Genomic DNA, 18,700 nt, shown 5'->3' with positions numbered 1-18,700 from the left:
TTTGATTTCAAGAGGGCCAAAGATTTTATGTGGGAAAACAAGCTATTTCAACATTAATGTGCCCTAGTTTGCACTTCCACATTTAAATTATATACAAAGTATGTAAATCACCGACAATCTCCAAGCAATAAGTGACAGATATCAGTTCCTGCAGGGTCTGCACTTACCTTTCCTTCATTTTGTGACAATTTCTTATTTATTTTTAGGGAAATTTTGTGGAATAAATAGTGGAAAATTGCAGGATTTTGAATAAATTGTAAGTTCTTTCAACAGTATTACTTTCTCCTGCGGGCCACATTGGATGCTCGAAAAGGCCGGATTTGGCCCCCGGGCCTTGAGCCTTAAACCAGGTTTAGTAGAGATTAACAATATGTTGGTTGAGATCTGACAGGCTTTGTTTTATGGTGTCCTCTATATTCTTGTTGTTTTTCTTTTTTAAGTGTTTACAATAAGTCATATCATTACAAATAATTACCGGTAATGTCAATAGTCCACTCTGTTTATTATCTGCACTGACATAAATGATAACTTAATAGATACTGATGGATTGTTGGCCATTCCCAGGCCACACTGGCTTTTTTGCCTGCAGGCAGTCTTCATTGTCTCCACTGAGGTGAAGTGTGTGTGTGTACGCACACATTCCACTCGTTCTTTGTCTCCTACTGGCGGTCCGACCTGTGGACACAAAGGAGATGAGATGAGACAGAAAGAAGCTGTCCCTCACGGCCTGTCCATGGTTGTAGTTCTGTAGAAACTAAGAGTTGCTGCCCCTAAGTGATGGTTTAGTAAATTACAATCCTGGACTAAGAAATAGTGTAGGCCAGTCCGTACCCCTTCACACCTTTAACCTGAAGCCATGTACCCCCTACTCATGCACACTTAATAAACATAATATCATATACAATGTAGAACTACAGTGAAATTTGTCCCTGAATGTTACCTATCCTGTTGAGGAAAAATGCATGATAATAATAGCTAGAATATTTGCAGTTCTTGAAGAAAATGCAAGTGAGGATGTAGATGCTGGCTCGTGTCATCCTGCCTTAGCATAGCATTAGCATTATCTAGAATTAGCATTAGCTAGCATTAACATTAAACTATCAATAGCATTAGCCTAGCATTAACAATGACCTAGCATTAGCTTTAACCTAGCATTACCATTACCCAAGCAATAGCAATAATCTAGCATTAGCATTAGCCTAGCATTAGCTTTAACCTAGCATTAGCCTAGCAATAACATCAGCCTAATATTAGCATTTAATTAGCATTAGCTTTAACCTAGCATTAACCTAGCTATAGCATTAACCTAGAATTAACCTAGTATTAACATTATCCTAGCATTAGCCTAGCAATAACATTAGCCTAGTATTATTCAATTCAATTCAACTTTATTTTTATAGCGCAAAATACCACAAAGTCATATCAAAGCGCTGAACAAAATCTATAGTAAAAAAGAAAGAACCCAACAAGATCCACATGAACAAGCATTTAGCAACAGTGGGAAATAAAAACTCCCTCTTTTTATAGGATTAGCCTAATATTAGAATTAGCTTTAACCTAGCATTAGTATTAACCTAGCATTAGCATTAGCTGCTCTATTTATATTCTAGTTTCCAATGTTGTCACACTTGACAACAAATAGTCAAGCAGAGCAATAGATATTGGATGCCCATGAAATTAAAAAGAACATAAAAAAAGGAGGTCACACAAAATGAGAATATATACATTTATATGTATATAGTTATGTATACATACCCACAGATATACTGTATGTATGTATAAATAAAGTAAACACAATTTAACAAAATAGATTAAAAGTAAATGATTAAAATACACAAATGAAACACACAGATATTTAAAACAAAAATAAGTAGACACATTTCTAATTATATAATTTAAAAAACTAAATAATTTAGTTTTTTGGTAGATTTTTGATGATTAAGTCGTTGATCTGTGAATGTGTCTGCCTATTATTGTCTATTTGTGTTAAACCTGTGATGGACAAACACCAGTTTATTCCCAGTGTAGGCTATATGTGCCTTTTGTTAATTTCCAGCTTGCTTGGCTCTAACTACTCGAAATCAAGATTATGGATGTACTTTGGGAAATATTACAACCAATCAGTAGTTTGTCTTTATTGCTTATTTTTAGGCAGTAATACATTTTCTTTCTTTCTTTCTTTAAAAAGGTTATTTTATTTTTGTCTGGTAAGCTCATGTATTTGTTTATTAATATTGTAATCTTTTTTACTGACTGTACATTGATTCAATGAGAATTTTGGTTGTCCTTTTTAGCTGTTTTTGCTCCTCCACTTGACACATAAATATGAATTTAAAACACCCAGTGGAAGGAGTGGAAGGGAAGAGGCGGGATGGAGAGAAAGGAAGGGGAGGTGCACGAGAAATGAAAACAGTTTTCTAACACAGACTTCATTGACTGTGCAGCTGGTGGTCGTCAGTGTGTGGGCACGCGTTGGTGCTTGTGTAATGTGCCATTACCTGTGAACAGGTCCTCTCTGTTGACTTGTGCTGCCCTGCCATCCAACTGTCTGCTGCTTCATGGCTGGTTGAAAGGGTATGTCTGTAGAAACCTGCTGAGGCAGTCAAATATTTAGAATTATATTTAAAAAAATTACATTTACAGATCTATTGTGTGGCGTAGATAATAGTGTGCAAATCTAATAGACGAGGGTGATTAAGTATTCTCCAAATTACATTTTAAAAAGTTCATTTCATGGTTACCAAAAAAAAAGACAGAAAAATGAATAATTGCTGGGTTTTTTTTTTTTTTTTTTTTTAATACAAAAATGGTTTCTTTGTGGGACGCTTGCTTTAATGGAGGTTGACATTGCAGCCTTTAATATATGGCCTGGCTTTGAATCCACATCTTGGCATTTCTCCTGAGTTGAGTTTGCATGTTGTTCCCATTACGTAATATGTAGTTTCCCCTTAATGTTTATAAGCCCTCCCGCATTTTAAATATTTGTGCATTAGTCACAGTCTCTAAGTCACCTGTGTCTAACTTATGGCACGTGGGCCAGATTCGGCCCTTTGGAGCATCCAATTTGGCCTGCAGGAGAAAGTGAAAACATGAATCATGGTGTGGATGAAACAACAATATTTTCTGATGCTCACAGTTTTCCCTGTGCTAATGTCGCATGATTGCAGTAATTTTTAATGTTAAACTGTTAAAGAAACTCAAAATCCTTACAAAACCTTGAAATTTACTCAAATTATTACATACATTCAAAATGAGGATCCTTTGGAAACTGATATCTGTTACTTATTGCTTATATATTGTCATTTTCTTACATATTTTGTATTTTAGTACGCGTAGAAGTGCAAACTAGGGCAAAATGACATTGAAATTTCTTGTTTTCCCACATAAAATCTGTGGCCCACTTGAGATCAAACTGCTCCGTATTAGGCCCTTGAACTAAAATGAGTTTGAGTCCCCTGCTCTAAGTTCAATCTATCTGTTAACCAATGTATATGTCTTTATGGTTAAACCAAATGTACAAACCATGTTGAATGATAGGCTGAAATTCAAGCTCCATATAAAACATTGCTTTTTAAGGTAATTCATTATATTTAGGCTGCATGAAAAGATCCAATTTATTGTGCTTGGCGGTTTTCGGCCAGCAGGTGGCGGTAGAGTGTCATGCAAGAACTACTGTAGTGTTTTAACTGATTTCAATTCATACTTTCAGTTGGAAACGTGCATTCTTTTTCTGTGAAATATATTTACTTACATGCTACAAAGTGATAAATATATAATCTAAAAAGCTGTTTCATCTTGTAGAAAAACATGTGTGCATGTTTTACGGATTCCCATCATTCCTTTCAAAGCACTTCATTTGATATTTCACTGAATATATTTATTCAATCCCTATAGGATTAGCAGTGACAGTAAACCAATTACTTTATTGTCGTGACCCTTGGTTGGTACAGCAGGAAGTGAGGGGTGAAGGGATTACTTCTCTTGGAATCCAGAGGGCCAAAATGGGGGTCACCATGTGTTAAAAAAAAACAATACAAAAAGAGGTCTGAACATACCCGTAAGAATGTTGAACTGTTTGGTACATACAAGTGGCCCCTCGCTCATATTTGACACCCTGATCCCCAATTGAAGATACTTCAACAAACTCCTACAACCTCATATCTCATTCATTGCTTGAATGGTTTTTAGTGATAGACTAAAGAGCACCTTTTATATGGGGGGCTCATATCCTATGCTCTATAGAATATGGACATATACACTAAATACATGGTCTAATTTCTATGTCATAGGAATTGGACCTAGATAATACAATACACAATTTATATAGGTGGTCTGTATCCTATACCTAATATAGACATTTTTTTTTATCATTTGAGTTAGTATAATATAAGTCAAAACAATAACAACATTCCTTACAGTAGTATTAAACATGGTACTGTTCTCATTGTGTATGTACTTTTTCTACACATGTACAGTAATTCTTACTTTTCTTTTTCTTTTTTTTTTGTATTGACATAGAAAATAAATCTATTATCCCAAAACGGACATTTTCACAGTATACCAAGACCAATGTTCATGTTTTTTAAGAACATGAGCGAGCGATTTGAAGCAGTTGTTATTGTTTAAGATTTTATCTATGATCAAAATTTTTGTTCGCCACCTGTTGTATTTTTGTTTTCATTGTTCATATCTAGATATGTTATTAAAGTTATTAAAATTTCAAAGCAAATATTACAGAGGGGTTCATATTTTATAGATGGGGTCCATATTCCACTGCGGGAAATGGGTAATGGTCCATTTTCTATAGAGAGGGTCCATATTACTCAGAGTGTCCATTGATCATGTCCATATTTATTCCGTAGTATTATTCCAGGGGTCCATATTTTATTTGGGTCCACAAAATCTTACACCAGCATTATTTTATTTATTTGCTTGACTCTAAAGTTTCTAACTCAAAAACAAATGAATGAATTTTCAGGATCAGTTTGAAAAATAAACCATAAATCCCTATGTTCAGCTGTGTGAGCTGGCTCTACAGCACCTCCTGCTGGTGACTTTGCACATTTCATGAACATCTCGTTAAGAGGAGATTAGGCGTTGGCAGGGATTTGAGTTCTCTGAGTACTCTGCAAGTGAAATCTTAATCTCAATGACTTATGTAGATAAAATAAAATCAGCTCAGTAAATAAATACAGTTTATGTGGCCTGTCAAACATAAAAGACTTTTCATACCTCGATTGATTTGAGTTAACAATGCACACATTGAAATTCTTGCTTATAAGTATAGCATAAGTTTGAACCAAATAAATCATTGTTGCTCTCCACTGATGGTTTTATGACTTCTGGCTGTTGTTGTATTTTTTGTTTGTATTGTTTGTATGTTGTAATATTATAGCAAATACTGCATCATACGTTCCTATGCTGTTTTCAGTGCAGTCAAGTAAGATGAAACAGGCGTGCTAGTTAGATATGACCTCAGTAATTGCTCACTGTCAGAACATTTTAGATTAACAGAGTTAGAGAAGGATGGGGGGTTGGCTGGGGGGTTACGGCCGCAATTAATACTGTACATAACTGTAAGCTGTTAACGTGCCAATGTGTGTCGGTGAAGAATCACGCCAGCCCAAAATGCTTGAACCGTTTCAGTCCGTTCTCATCTGTTACCCCTTTATCCCTGACTGATCAAGCTTCTCCCACAGTGGGTTTCTTATTTTTTCCCTCCCTTTAAACTTTAAACCAATCATCTGCTCCATTAAACGCCACCTCCACCGTCCTGGCCCACAAAGGATCATACATTAGTTTGCCATGAGTGTAAAAGCTTCTTGAGTTTGACCACAGTTAACAAAGCAGCTGCTACTGAATACCTACAGCACATAATGGAGACAAATAAGCTCAATTAAATAATAGATAATGTGCAGTTCATTGTCACAGTGACATCAGTGACAACCAATGCTCATTTTCAAAGCCCCAAACTTAACTCAACATTTGTCTACTCTTCAAATAATACATTAAATCCATCTTAATTAATTAGTTAGATTTCAAAAGCATCGAATGACCAGTGACCATCACCTTTTGAGATAGCTTATCACTATGGAAATAGCAGATTGAAGCGCATGGAAGTAAAAATAGGAAAAATGTTGGGTGAAAAGATGCACGTCTGTTTAAAAGGTATTTGTACAGGTTCATAAAATAAACCAAATACATTTCATTGGAGAGAACATTTATTTCAACTGGGTTTTACGTTAAGACAGTGCTGTGGCGGTGGAGAATGGAAGTATGACAGGTGGGGCGCGACAAACGGGGACATTTTTGGGGGTTTTTTTTGTTAAAAAAACCTTTATTCATTGGCAATAAATATTATTCACACTAAACAAAATCACTATGCACAAAGAAAATAGTAATTAAAAGCCTAAAAAATAGCAGAAATTAGAGTATTGATTAAATTAAAGTATTATTATTAAATAATTAGACTGCATTAGATATGTGATGGGGAATAAAATGTAACGTGGAACTAAAATGCAATAATAATGATTGAGGTTGGCATGTGAAGTGAAGCGGTAATGAATAAACAAAATTTATAATTTCCTTTTTTGTTTTCTTAAGCTTTTTGTCACAGATTGTGATTTTGACTACTGCACTTTTAAATTAGTTTTTAATGCAGGTTATTAGTTAAATTTAGTTTTTGATTTATTATGAAATATGATGTTACTTGTTTAGTGTTAGTTCATTAAATTTGTAGTGTGTTATTTTTATTAAGGGGGCAATGGGTGCAGGTGGGGCTTGAAAGTTCATCTTGTTCAAAGTGGGGAACACCCTAAAAAAAAGTTTGAGAACGACTGCTTCAAGAACAACACATATTCTTATATTCTTATGATGGTAGCAGCATTTCATTTGTTTGGTGAAAACTGCCCGTTAGCCTTGAATAAATAATTGAACCTTATTGGATTATTAACTAATAGCCAAAACCTACTTAGTTTAATATAATACAAAAAAAATAGTAATTCATCATTATTAGATAAACCCTATCCCTCCATTAATTCCATCACACTGAGCTGTGCTGCAGCCCTATTCCTGGACCTCCCTAAACATTTAACGACTCACATCACAATAGAACAGTCATCCCTTTGTCACCGACAACATGGGGCCCCAGCCTGAGCTCCATGATCAGTGAGCTGCAGCAGAGAGGAAGTCCACATTTTATAAACACTTCCATTCAATCTTTTGGACAACCACAACAACCTTACCAATCATTATTTCAATCAGAGGCTTCACAATATTCTAATTATAGAGATTTAAGAAACAATATTGAGGGTTTTTCTCCCTCAATAATACACAATGGCTTTACTAAGAGGAGATAATGTGCCTTAGATTGTTTACTTGTATTTGGCTTTACTTTATAATCTGCCTGTAATTAGAGATGGCTGTGATCACTGCACCACTATTAGATGGAGACGTTTCTGCACCTGCAGGGCAAAACAGTCGATTTGAGAAACTGTTAAATCTCATTGACAGTATTTGATTAAGTTTATGAACACTAAAGCAAGCATTACTGATCATAACATAGTCTTGGTGAACAACTTTGTCAACTCATGTGGAACAAGTGAATTTTGTACAAATGTGTCTACACAGTGCATACACAGGGCATTGCAATATGAAGCAAATACAAAATCAGCATGATTACATCTGATTTGTGTAAATAAAGTTCTTCCACATACTTGCATCCATCTTTTTTTTAGCCCTAAGGTGCGAGAACTAATTCTTGCTCACTCACAGCAAAGAATAGGAGAGTAGGCTAACACACATTTACTGTATATGGGGTGCCCATTGTAAAGTTGCGCATGTGTAAAAAAATTGAAAGTTTTTGCAACATTTAGCAATATTATTTCTAGTAGAAATATAACGTCACTGTTAAATTTAAAAGTTCAATCAAACTGTAACATTTAAATATAAATGGTAAATATAAATGCCAAATATTCAATCTAAATCTAAATCTAAATATTAAATGTTAAATTTAAATGTAAATATGAAATGCTAAATCTAAATGCCTAATTTGCATATTAGCTAAATATTTTGTTTCACCCGTGACATTTAGTTTTAACATTTAACATTTAGATCTCGATTTAACTTTTAAAATTTACATTTAACATTTAGATTTAGGTGTAATATTTAACATTTAGATTTAACATTGACATTATATTTTTATGAGAGAAAAAACATTTATTTACAAATATTTCTGTAAATCTGGTCAAAAGTAACATAAAAAAATATTCATATATGTTTTTTTAAATGTGTTCTGTTGCTAAATGTTTATTTTAGCATGCTTAACTTTACAACACACGTTTGCACAAAGTGGAGTTGGTGGAAACCACAGCAGCTCAAGGAGAACATGTAAACTTTGCACACAAAAAAATAAATTAGAATTTGTCTTGCACTGCTCGATTCACTTTTTTTAGATGATTTTCACTGCAAACCATAGCTATTGTTATTGGTGTTTTTAACAATAGAACAGAATGGAATGATAAATGGGAAAAGTTGAATTTACAAAACTAAATATAGTGAGTATAAATTATTTACGTTATTTATTATTTCATTTAAAAGGTCTTAGACTGTCGTATGAATGTCAATCAAAGTGTCTTTGCATTAGAGTCAGTGCAAGGCTACATTTAAGAACCCACGTGCAAACATGTGATCAATAAATGCAGGTTTGAAAGGTTAAACAAAAAAAAAAAATGTGGGGGATGAAGGTGGAAGTTGACTCTTTCATCTTCTCATATGAAAGAAAATCCCAGCAGCAAATTTCCTCCATAGGAGGGGGAGTCAATAATTGGTCCGTGGAGAAAGGAGGGTTCTAACCTAGAGCAGACAGCAGAGGGGTGGAGAAAAGCAGGTCATAATGAAGAGCATGAGAGGAGAGTGAAGAGGAGAGGAGAAAAGATGCTGCAAAACTTCAACTTTCTTACCACTGTATTTCCTGGACGTCTTTGAGCTGAACACGTCAGATTATCAGCTTCTATTGGTAGATGTGAGTTTACAAGACAGAGAATGGAAGCCATTCACCTCTGTTTTGCATTCTTCTTGCTACTTGCTCCTCCTGTTCAAACCCAGTGGTGGACTTTTATTTGGGCGAACCCTAAAAGCAGAACCACTACTTCTCCACCCTCCACATCGCCTTCTGCGACTTCTCCATCCATCCATTCCATGAGCCCTTCAGACAGCCTCAGTACAGCAGCGATGTGGGTGGGGGACGAGGACGGGGTGACGGAGAAAACTTTGGAGAAATCTGTGTCGATGACTTTGTCTGGAGGGTCGGTCGCTGATCACAGCACTGTGACACCTGGGATGTCCCAATCTGAGAACACAGGAGGAGGCAGCAAAACCAGAGCCCAGTACAAACCACTAAGATACTGGAGGAGTGGTGAGTGTTCAAATGCACTTTCAAGAAAAGGGTCCAGCTCATTGTCTGAGTGGACATGTTAACACTAGTGTGAATATCACTTCAGAACTCTATTTGTACTATTAAAATGACATTGATATAATTAAAAGTAGGTAAAAAGGGGGCAATATCATGTGTTCAACAATCCAGTTTTTGAAATACAGATTGTGTAGCACCAGGGTTAAATAAAGTCCTCTTACAGAACTTTATTTCTTCAGTATTGTAAATGTAAAGTCTGATGGATTCATGGCTGGGCAGCCCAAGCTGCCAGAAACCAATTGTTATTGTGCATGTTCTTCTTTCTTCATCTTCATCTGAGGAAATCCTACTTTCCATGTGTGAAAAATCACCAAATTTTGCACAAAGGTTCAGTTCCATGCCACTTTCCCTCAGTTGCAAAAACAGGTCAATAGTCCTAAAGGTGTCCCTACAGCCTCTAAATTTAAATGGTTTGAAAATTCACAACAAATCTACCTTTAAACTCTTAACAGCTTGCCTAAAATTGCCTGGCCCAGATCATTGCTGCGCATCAGCTGTCATTTATATCTTGGTAATCTTAAAAGCATGAATAAAGCCTTGTTTTCAGTGGAGGACAATAAAATGTAATCTAAAAAAGGACCAAAAGTGTTGCTTTGATAGACTGATAGTAGAACAGTAGACAAAACATTTTTCTGTGGGTCCATTTAAATGCAGTGCTTGGGAATTAACTTAAATTTGCATGTGATGCAGCTAATTATAGCATGACTCAGCTTTGGGTGGATTGTAAAAAGGAGTCTAAGAACTAAGAAACTGTCTACTGTACATTGATACAATAGATTTACTTGATTTTTTTTTTTTTTTTCATTCAATTATATTTAAAAGCTAGTTGCTCCAAAATGATCATCTCTGAATTATCTATTCACCTCACAGCTCATTGGAATATCTCAGTGCATCGTCTTCATTTTGCTATTTTTTTCAGTCATACATTGCAATATCTGTATTCCCTCTATGTCATGACTATAGTTGTATAGTGAGAATTAAGCTTCCAGACCATTAAAGGCATAAAGAGGTGGGTTTAAAAGGTTATATATGACAACACTGAGGGAGCTGTTAATATTAAGCTGATCAACCCTCCATGTGGCTAACATGACAAGGATTAAGTATGAGAGGAGGGAACAAGGAGGAGAAATGTGACTTTGGGCTTCTTGGGAACTGCATTAATTACTGAAATATGGACAACTCCACCATATAATTGACGACTGGCCTAATAATTGATTTGACTGGTTAACGTTTTTGAAACAAAAAATGTGGGTAATTCTAAAATTACAATTTAATCCTTATCACATGATGCCATTAGAGTAGGATTTGACTCGACCTTTTTGAACGGTTTGTTGCTCATTTGTTCGAGTATACAAATGTACATGCTTTCTAACAGGTTGTGGAAAGTAACTTTTTTTTTTATCCCATGCTCATGTTGATTTTGTATCAAGTACACATCAAAACTGAACAATCAATCAAAAGACAAAAATTGTCAAATAAACACAATCAAAAAAAAGAAACACAAATAATAGCTGTAATCCAAACAAAATACATAAACTGACACATATCTCAGATGTGGATCCATCTCTTTTTTAAAAAATAGGTTATTTTAAAGAAAAAGAAAAATTCCTTCAGTTTTCACTCATTCAATGGAGTTCAATAAAAGTTATTCCTCATCTTTGCCATCCTCAAAATCATATTTCTTGGTAAAATGAGTAAAACAGCCCCTATATCTTTTCAAATGTTTCCTGTTTCCCTTTCATTATAGGTCATTTTCTCTCAGGGGAAAGTGATTAACTTTGCCTTATCCAGTAGGTAAAAAGTAACTTTTGATTCGTCATATGTATATTATAAATTGTTTTACAGATATACAGTAGGTGCTATACATTTTACACAACTTTTAAGAAAAAAAACCTGGTACCTTTATTCAGCAATAAGCCTGTTAAATTTTCCATTTGAAACTGTCTTTCTTTATCTTCCCTTTAACCCTCCTATTATCCTTGGAGTCAATTTGACCCCATTCAATGTTTATCATTCAAAAAATAATAGCAAACTTTTTATGTTTTTCCTTCATATTTCATGACTTTTCTTAATTTGATGTAAGGCTGGGCGGTATGACCAAAAATGTATATCACGGTATTTTTCTAAATTCGGTTTCACGGAATATGACGGTATTTTTGTTTTTATTTTTTTTTCATGCATAATTTATTTATTTATCTTATTTATTCAGTTTATTTCCGACATGGTTACATTCACTTTTTTTTTTTTACATTTTTTTTTTTTTTTTTTGTACATGCCGAAAAAGGAGACGAGAGAAGCAGTTTGCTTATCTGGGTCCCGTCCCCTGTTTTACCATCGCAAATTTACATGGGTTTACATGTCTCTCTGGTCAAACATTCTTGAGTTGTTCTGAACAGTCCTTTTTTGTGTATTCTCATCTGTAGACAGTGTTGTCTTTTTTTTTTATACCTCCTCCTCTCTATCGTTGTTTGTGTTGGCCTTGTTCCCTGCCAGACGTTGTTAGCATTCCTCCAGTTCAAGAATAGTTCCTCTTTCGAAGGTGTTTGGAAAGTTTTTCCCTTTTCATCCATAATGTCACCACTCGGGAATGTCTCTTTTGGACACACAAGTTTGCAGCTTGTTTTGTCTCTACATCAAGGTTAATCCAACTGTTGTTAGTTCTATTGGCAGTGTTGTGTTTTCCACTGTTAGATTTAACTTGTATAAACACATTATTATATCTTAGTTCATAAGCAAGATAGTAATTTCATTGTACAGGAAAACGTGTTTCTAACTGCACATATGACAATAAACACTTTGAATTTAAATTTAATGTAATCCTTAATCACCCCACCACCTAGCAATTGAAATGAATAAATGACAGACCTTTTTTACTCTTGGTTTCCACATTTAATTCAGTCTCCGTAAAATAATCACAGTCTGAGTTTTGTTTCCAGTGTTTATATAGATCTGGGTCCATATCCATGATTACCATCAGTAATGTTGTTGTTTAGGTGGATCCTTCGTATTTTCCCAAGTCTTCCATCGTTTTGATGAGGATTGGTTTTCCGTTCTCTTCTCCCAGTGGTGTGATGTAAATCCTGCAGTTCTTTGTCCACGTCTTTAAAATCTTTCTTCTTTTTTTTTATTTGGCGTGCCTTCCATGCGATGCTTGCATTTTTTTTTGTCAGGCTTTCATTAATAAAAACCTTTGTTTCCTTCAGCTTTCTTCCTTGCTTCAGTAGTTCTCCTTTGAATTTCATATTCGTGAAGGTTATTTTTACAGCTCTGTTATCATTTTTCTTTGGCAGGAGATGGCAGGAGTTGATGTTGTCAGGGTTCAGGACAATGTTCTTCGACTCCAGGTCGTCAATGACCTGTTGTTCAATCGATTTTCTTTCTTCGTCACTCGCGTAACTCCTGGGTTTTATCTTTAGGCCTGTGATGATGACATCTTTCTCTCTTTCCTTTTGTTCCAGCTGTTCAACCCTGGCGTTCAACAATTTTATCTCTTCAGCATTTCTTTCATTCTTTTCTTTCAGTACCTTTGCTTCGCTTTGTAGGTTTTCCAGTGAGTTTTCCAGCGTCTTTTCCAATGACTTTATCTCGGCAGATAGGTTTTGTAGACCCTCGCGTATCATCTCCTTGACCTCTTCCAAACCCAAATTGGGTTCTGAAGGGCCTCCCTGCGGTTTTTTCACCATTTTCCTTCAGTCTTGGGCCCAATTTTTCAGGCTGTTCAGCTGTAGCCAGCTGTAGCCAAGGTCGTGTTATCGGAGCGAATGAAAACACGTCTGCTCTCTCCAAAGACCAGAAAGTTGATAATCAGGTGTTCACAGCATTTTTTACTGGTTGAGAGAGAAATTACTGCAGTAGATTGACTTAGGATGGTCTATTTTACTGTCATGATGAGTGAATATTGTAGGTAGCGTTTTGTTTGCAGCTCCACCAGGACTTATTTCCGTCTTATAGGAATTACTTGGGATGTAACGATTCACTCAACTCCCAATACGATTTGATTCATGATACTGGGTTCACGTTACAATTCTCTCATGATTTATTTTACAAAATGAGACTGTGGAAAAATGATGACTGAAAAATATTTATTTTTTATCGAAAAATAAACTAAAAAATACTGTACTGTTTTCCTTTATCTTTCATTGTCAAAAGAATCCCTTGATAAACAACTCAAAACAATGCAATTTAACTCAAAATAAATCCTGAATGAAATAAATAAAGAAATAATACAAATGAAGAAGAAGACTATTAATTTAAATTCTGGCTCTACAGTACACAATGCAAAACTGCATAATAGTTCATTTTCATTTTAAAAGTGCAACTAAAAATGTATTTTGTGCCTTAACAATTGGACTTAAAAAAAAAAAAACCAGTCAGTGTACTGTATTTACATCAGATATTTGTTTCGACCAGCAGAGGGCGCTGGTAACCTACTGGTCGGTTGGCATGCAGCTATTCTAGCAGTGAAGAAGAGAGCTAGCAAACAGAGCTAATAGAAAAACGTGATTTTTACAGATATTTAAGTAATATTACAGATATTCTTTCGGTACTAAAGGGGTAAGGAATCATTTATGAACATGTTTAAGAGTAGTAGGCAATTCCGCCCGCCACCAATGCTTCTGGATGGATAAATCATCTTCGACATGACGAGTGCTGTTGTTTGTATCAGGCATTTTATTCCACGCTACTTGCTTATAATGAGCTGACCAATCGTTGCAAGGTCAGGTCCAACTTCACTCTCTATGTTGCCAGTTTGTAATTACAAACAAATGCATTGCTGGATAGATTACTGGAAATACACCCTGCAGTTTTGATGCGCACAATGCACAGCAGTACCAGTAACATGCAAATTGAGTTGCCAGGTTGGGCCCCCTAGCCACTAGGGGGCCCTAAGCAGCCGCTTAGTCTGCTATAGGCTGGGCCAGCCATGCCTGGCGCCGGCGCTCACATGTGAGTGACGTAGTTCAAACAAGAGAAGGATAAATAGCTGCTGTTTAAAAAAATATCTATATGAACCCTGACACCTATGAATCAATTAATAACTGCCTCATGATTAATTTTTACATCTCTAGGAATTTTACTCTCTTTTTTTGTGTATTACAGACAAATGCTCACATGCAGCATCAGAGCTTTCAAATGTATTTCTTATCCATTTACATGTATGATTTACACCACAGCTAACACCAGAGCGCTACTGTTTACCTTCCTATCTAGAAATACAACGTTGAAAAGGGTCCCGTCTGAAACGAGGTGCAGCGTAGCGTTCTGAAAATTATGTAATCAAATACACCGGTATTACTAATTAAAAAATTTGTCTTGATGGTGGCGCTAGAGAACAGGACAAGGTTTTATTATCAAGGGATTATTTATGTATTCAACAATTAAACAAAGTGCCTGAGACAACAACTTGGTCAAAGATTATCTGAAAATCAGGCAAATATCCCTGGGGTCAGATTGACCCCAAGGGTAAAATGTGTTAGTTATATTTGAGGATAATAGGAGGGTTAAATAATAACTAGTACCGTAATCACTGATGTTGTCTTAAAATTGGTCTCTGACTAGTTTTTTGTTGTTGTAAATTTGCTCATAAGGTAAACATTAATGATGTTCACTGCTGGTTCAGACGTCTCTCAGAGCAGATTTTTGTGTAACTTGTTATTTTGGAGCACTAACAAATGCACATCTGGACTGAAGGTGGAACGACTCCAGTGTGTGTTTTTCATACTCAGCCTCCCACCTGTGTTTGCAACAACCGATGTGCAAAAAAGTCCCAAGGTCCACCCGCACAGTAGCTAACACACACACACACACACACACACACACACAAACCCTCTAATCAGGTTTGTTTCCAGTTGGTCGCACTGATGAATTAGAGACCCCCAGAAGTTGGCCTGTCCGGTCTGGTCTTTGGTTTTGTGTGTGCTCAAGTGGGCGAGATGTCTGTTCGATGTGTGCTTGAGTGTATGCAAATCCGTGTGTGTGTGTGTGTGGGGGGGGGGGGGACATAGGTAACAGGCTGAGATAGGAATGCTGTGATGGGAGCCCCAACAGGAGACAGGCTCCCATAGCCTGTCTCACCATATTCTCTAATTGCAACCATTGTGTGTTTTTTTGGGGGATTATGTCCAAGTTAGGCAGAGCAGCGAGGCGTGGGCCGAGTCTGGCTCAAATCAAATCAAATTACACATTTATTGACATTAACTAAGGTGAGGTAGAACGACACCAAGGAAAACATTTTTAACAAATAATAAAAACAGAACAAGTAAAAAATAGAGTGAGACATCTCATTAAATATTATGAAAGAACTGTTCATCCTTGTCCTGAAAATAGCTTTGACAAAAGTTGGCCTGACTGAAGATCTATTTTATTAACAGGATTATTGAGTATAAAGATATATAATTATAGTATTAAACACAAAAACGAAAGATGAATAATAGTCCATTCCAACACAACCCCAGAACATAAATTAGCAGAGGAAAATGACGTGATGTCAGATGTGCATTAAGCAACAAACTGTTCAAGTTTCTGTTCTAAATTGCATCAACATTAACAGGAATAAATATTCAAACAAGTCGTAAACTGCTTCTAAAAATTTTAAAAACTTCTTCTCAGCGCAGCGCTGAGTGAGAAGCACAGACAGAGGGAGAGAAACACACACACACTCACACCAAACCTCCAGCCAGCTGCTCATTAAATACAACTGCGACAACAACACGTGGAACCACAGAACAACAGCTAAGGTAAACAGTTAAAAGATGGTTTGAAAGTTTAAAACTTGCTGTTGGGGTTGAAGAGCTTGCTTCACGCTCTGCTAGTGGAGGGAGGAGCTTTGCAGCCTCTGTCTCCAGCAACACAGAACAGCCTGTGGCAGCTGATCTGTATATAAAGTGGATCGGCGAACGCATAGCGCGCATCGGCCGATGCCGATGAATTGGCCAATCACTACTTTGCTCAGTTCATTTTGGTGCACTTTAGCTTAGCTTGTTTTATTTTTTGTGTAGTTTAGCGTTATTTATTACTTAAACTTTTCTACGACCACATATACATTTTATTTTGGTCGACAGATTTTATTCTTTAAGTAAATAATATTTATCTGGGCATATTAGGATAGTATAGCTTATTTTAGCTTAGTTGCATGTTGTGTTGTGTATTGTAGTGTAGTATGGTTATCTTAGTTTATTTTAGTGTCCATTTATGTTCTGTTTAGCTTAGTTTACTTATGACAATCTGATATTATCCTTCATCCACCATTTTTTGATCTATACAGATGTGGTGTACTTTGAATACTCTAATGATAGAATATGTCATTATTAGCAAATTACGCAAAGTTTAAAAAAGTTTACACTTTACACTAAGTCGTTAAACTCACAAAGAGGTTGATCACAACTTGTAAATATGTAATACTTTACAGTTAATGCATTCCCCCCCCACTGTAGCTGATGCATGTTCATGTGGCTTTGTTGGGTTTTTTTCTTTAGAATTTTATATATTGATAGTGCTTCGAGATGACTATTGTTGTAATTTGTGCTATATAAATAAAGTTGAAATTAATTTGATTATTAAGCATTATGAGGCCCTCCTATACATTTATTAAGGTTTTTGTCTAAGTTGCTAATGTTACATAACACCTTACCTAATAAACATCACAAGTAATTGATTACCAGAGACATTATTACATTTGACTGATATATTGATGAAAAATAAGTAATGCATACATAAGGATAACTAATTACATAATGGTACTTTTAATAATGCTTCTGTCCAGTAGACATTATTTTACTGCCTATTAATGCATTAACTGATATGTTAGATAATGTTAATCATACTGTTAATTAATGCTTAATAATGTATTAACTAACTTAAATTAAGAAACCCTTATTTTAAGAGGAGAATTTGGGTAGGACACAAATCTTGTGGTATTTGGCACAATATCTGAGGGTAGCAAAATGTTATACTGAAGATCTTTTTGTCCTTAATGATCCTCTTAGTATTAACTTTATGCCTTAATACATAAAACATTCATTTTTCTGAATATTACTCTCTCTTTCTGCATATTTACCTTTTACTTTATCTTTTTTCTTTGTCTCTCTATCAATCAGAGCGACGTCCAGGAAGTCATCTGGACCTGACAGAGTTAATTGGTGTCCCCCTCCCTCCTTCAGTCTCCTTCACTCCTGGCTATGAGGGCTTTCCAGCTTACAACTTTGGGCCAGGAGCCAACATTGGTCGTTTAACCAAAGTTTTTATTCCAGGCTCCTTTTACCGGGACTTTGCTATTATTGTGACGGTAAAGCTGAATTACTAAACTAGTGTAAACCCCCTTATAATAGAAAGGAAAGGTTTTAAATAAGGTTGTTATAAGTCAATGATTTCATACTGTTAAACACTTAAACTCTGTTGTTAATTTCAATGTTAGCTCTAACAATGCCATACTCTTACGCAGGGTTGGGGTCAATTACATTTTAAAATTACAATTATGTCTTCAATTATCAACATTCAATTACAACTCAATTGTGATTAAGTTGACCCTCATTTTTTCCAAATACAATTAAAATACATTTTTTTCCCCTGAAAGTAAATTACAACTACATTCTCAATCATTGAAGTCCAGTTACAATTACTCACACTTACTGAGTCTAAACATAACATAAAACTTAACCTTCCTCTTGTGTTAGCTTTCTGTTAGCATCTCTTATGATGAAGGGTCAGTTATAACCCATGTCTTAAATCATCTGTAAAATACACTAAAAATATTATCCATCATCTAATTTGCTTCTCATCTTTTTGGTTACCTTGTTAGGTAGAATGATCCTGAAGATATTTAGATTATGTTAACTACATATGTGTAAGCCATAGAACTGTAACATGGTTCCCGAGGTTTGCGTGTATTGAAATGGTAAATCATTATTTTGACATTATTTCCATGCCAATTACAATGCAAGCCAGACAGGAACCAATATTAAAGGTTGTGTATGTGACTGTCTCTTGATATTAATCCACTCTAGGTGCGTCCAGCCAGCCAGAGGGGAGGCATGCTGTTTGCCATCACTGACGCCCATCAGAAAGTGGTGGAGCTGGGTTTGGCCCTTACCCCAGTTCGAGCTGGCCTGCAGAGTATTTTACTGTATTACACTGACAAAGAGCATGCGTCACACAGCCAGAAAGCTGCTGCCTTTACAGTGCCAGATATGACGGACCAATGGACAAGGTTTACGGCAAGTGCTACATGTG

General features: G+C 35.7%; 1 protein-coding gene across 1 annotated transcript in view; it reads left to right on the top strand.

Annotated features, from left to right (window-relative positions):
• The window catches only part of LOC114479590 (collagen alpha-1(XVIII) chain-like), a 50,096-nt gene that overhangs the window by 12,521 nt on the left and 18,875 nt on the right, over positions 1–18,700 (top strand). Inside the window, exons 3-4 of the mRNA XM_028473343.1 lie at positions 17,569–17,756; positions 18,475–18,684. Of these exons, the coding sequence (XP_028329144.1) occupies positions 17,569–17,756; positions 18,475–18,684 (398 nt within the window). The remainder of the gene's footprint in view (positions 1–17,568; positions 17,757–18,474; positions 18,685–18,700) is intronic.

The sequence above is a fragment of the Gouania willdenowi genome, chromosome 17 (genome assembly GCF_900634775.1).
Source record: "Gouania willdenowi chromosome 17, fGouWil2.1, whole genome shotgun sequence".
NCBI lineage: Eukaryota > Metazoa > Chordata > Actinopteri > Blenniiformes > Gobiesocidae > Gouania > Gouania willdenowi.
Note: the sequence above shows the minus strand (reverse complement) of the source record. Positions and strands in the feature narration are given on the sequence as shown.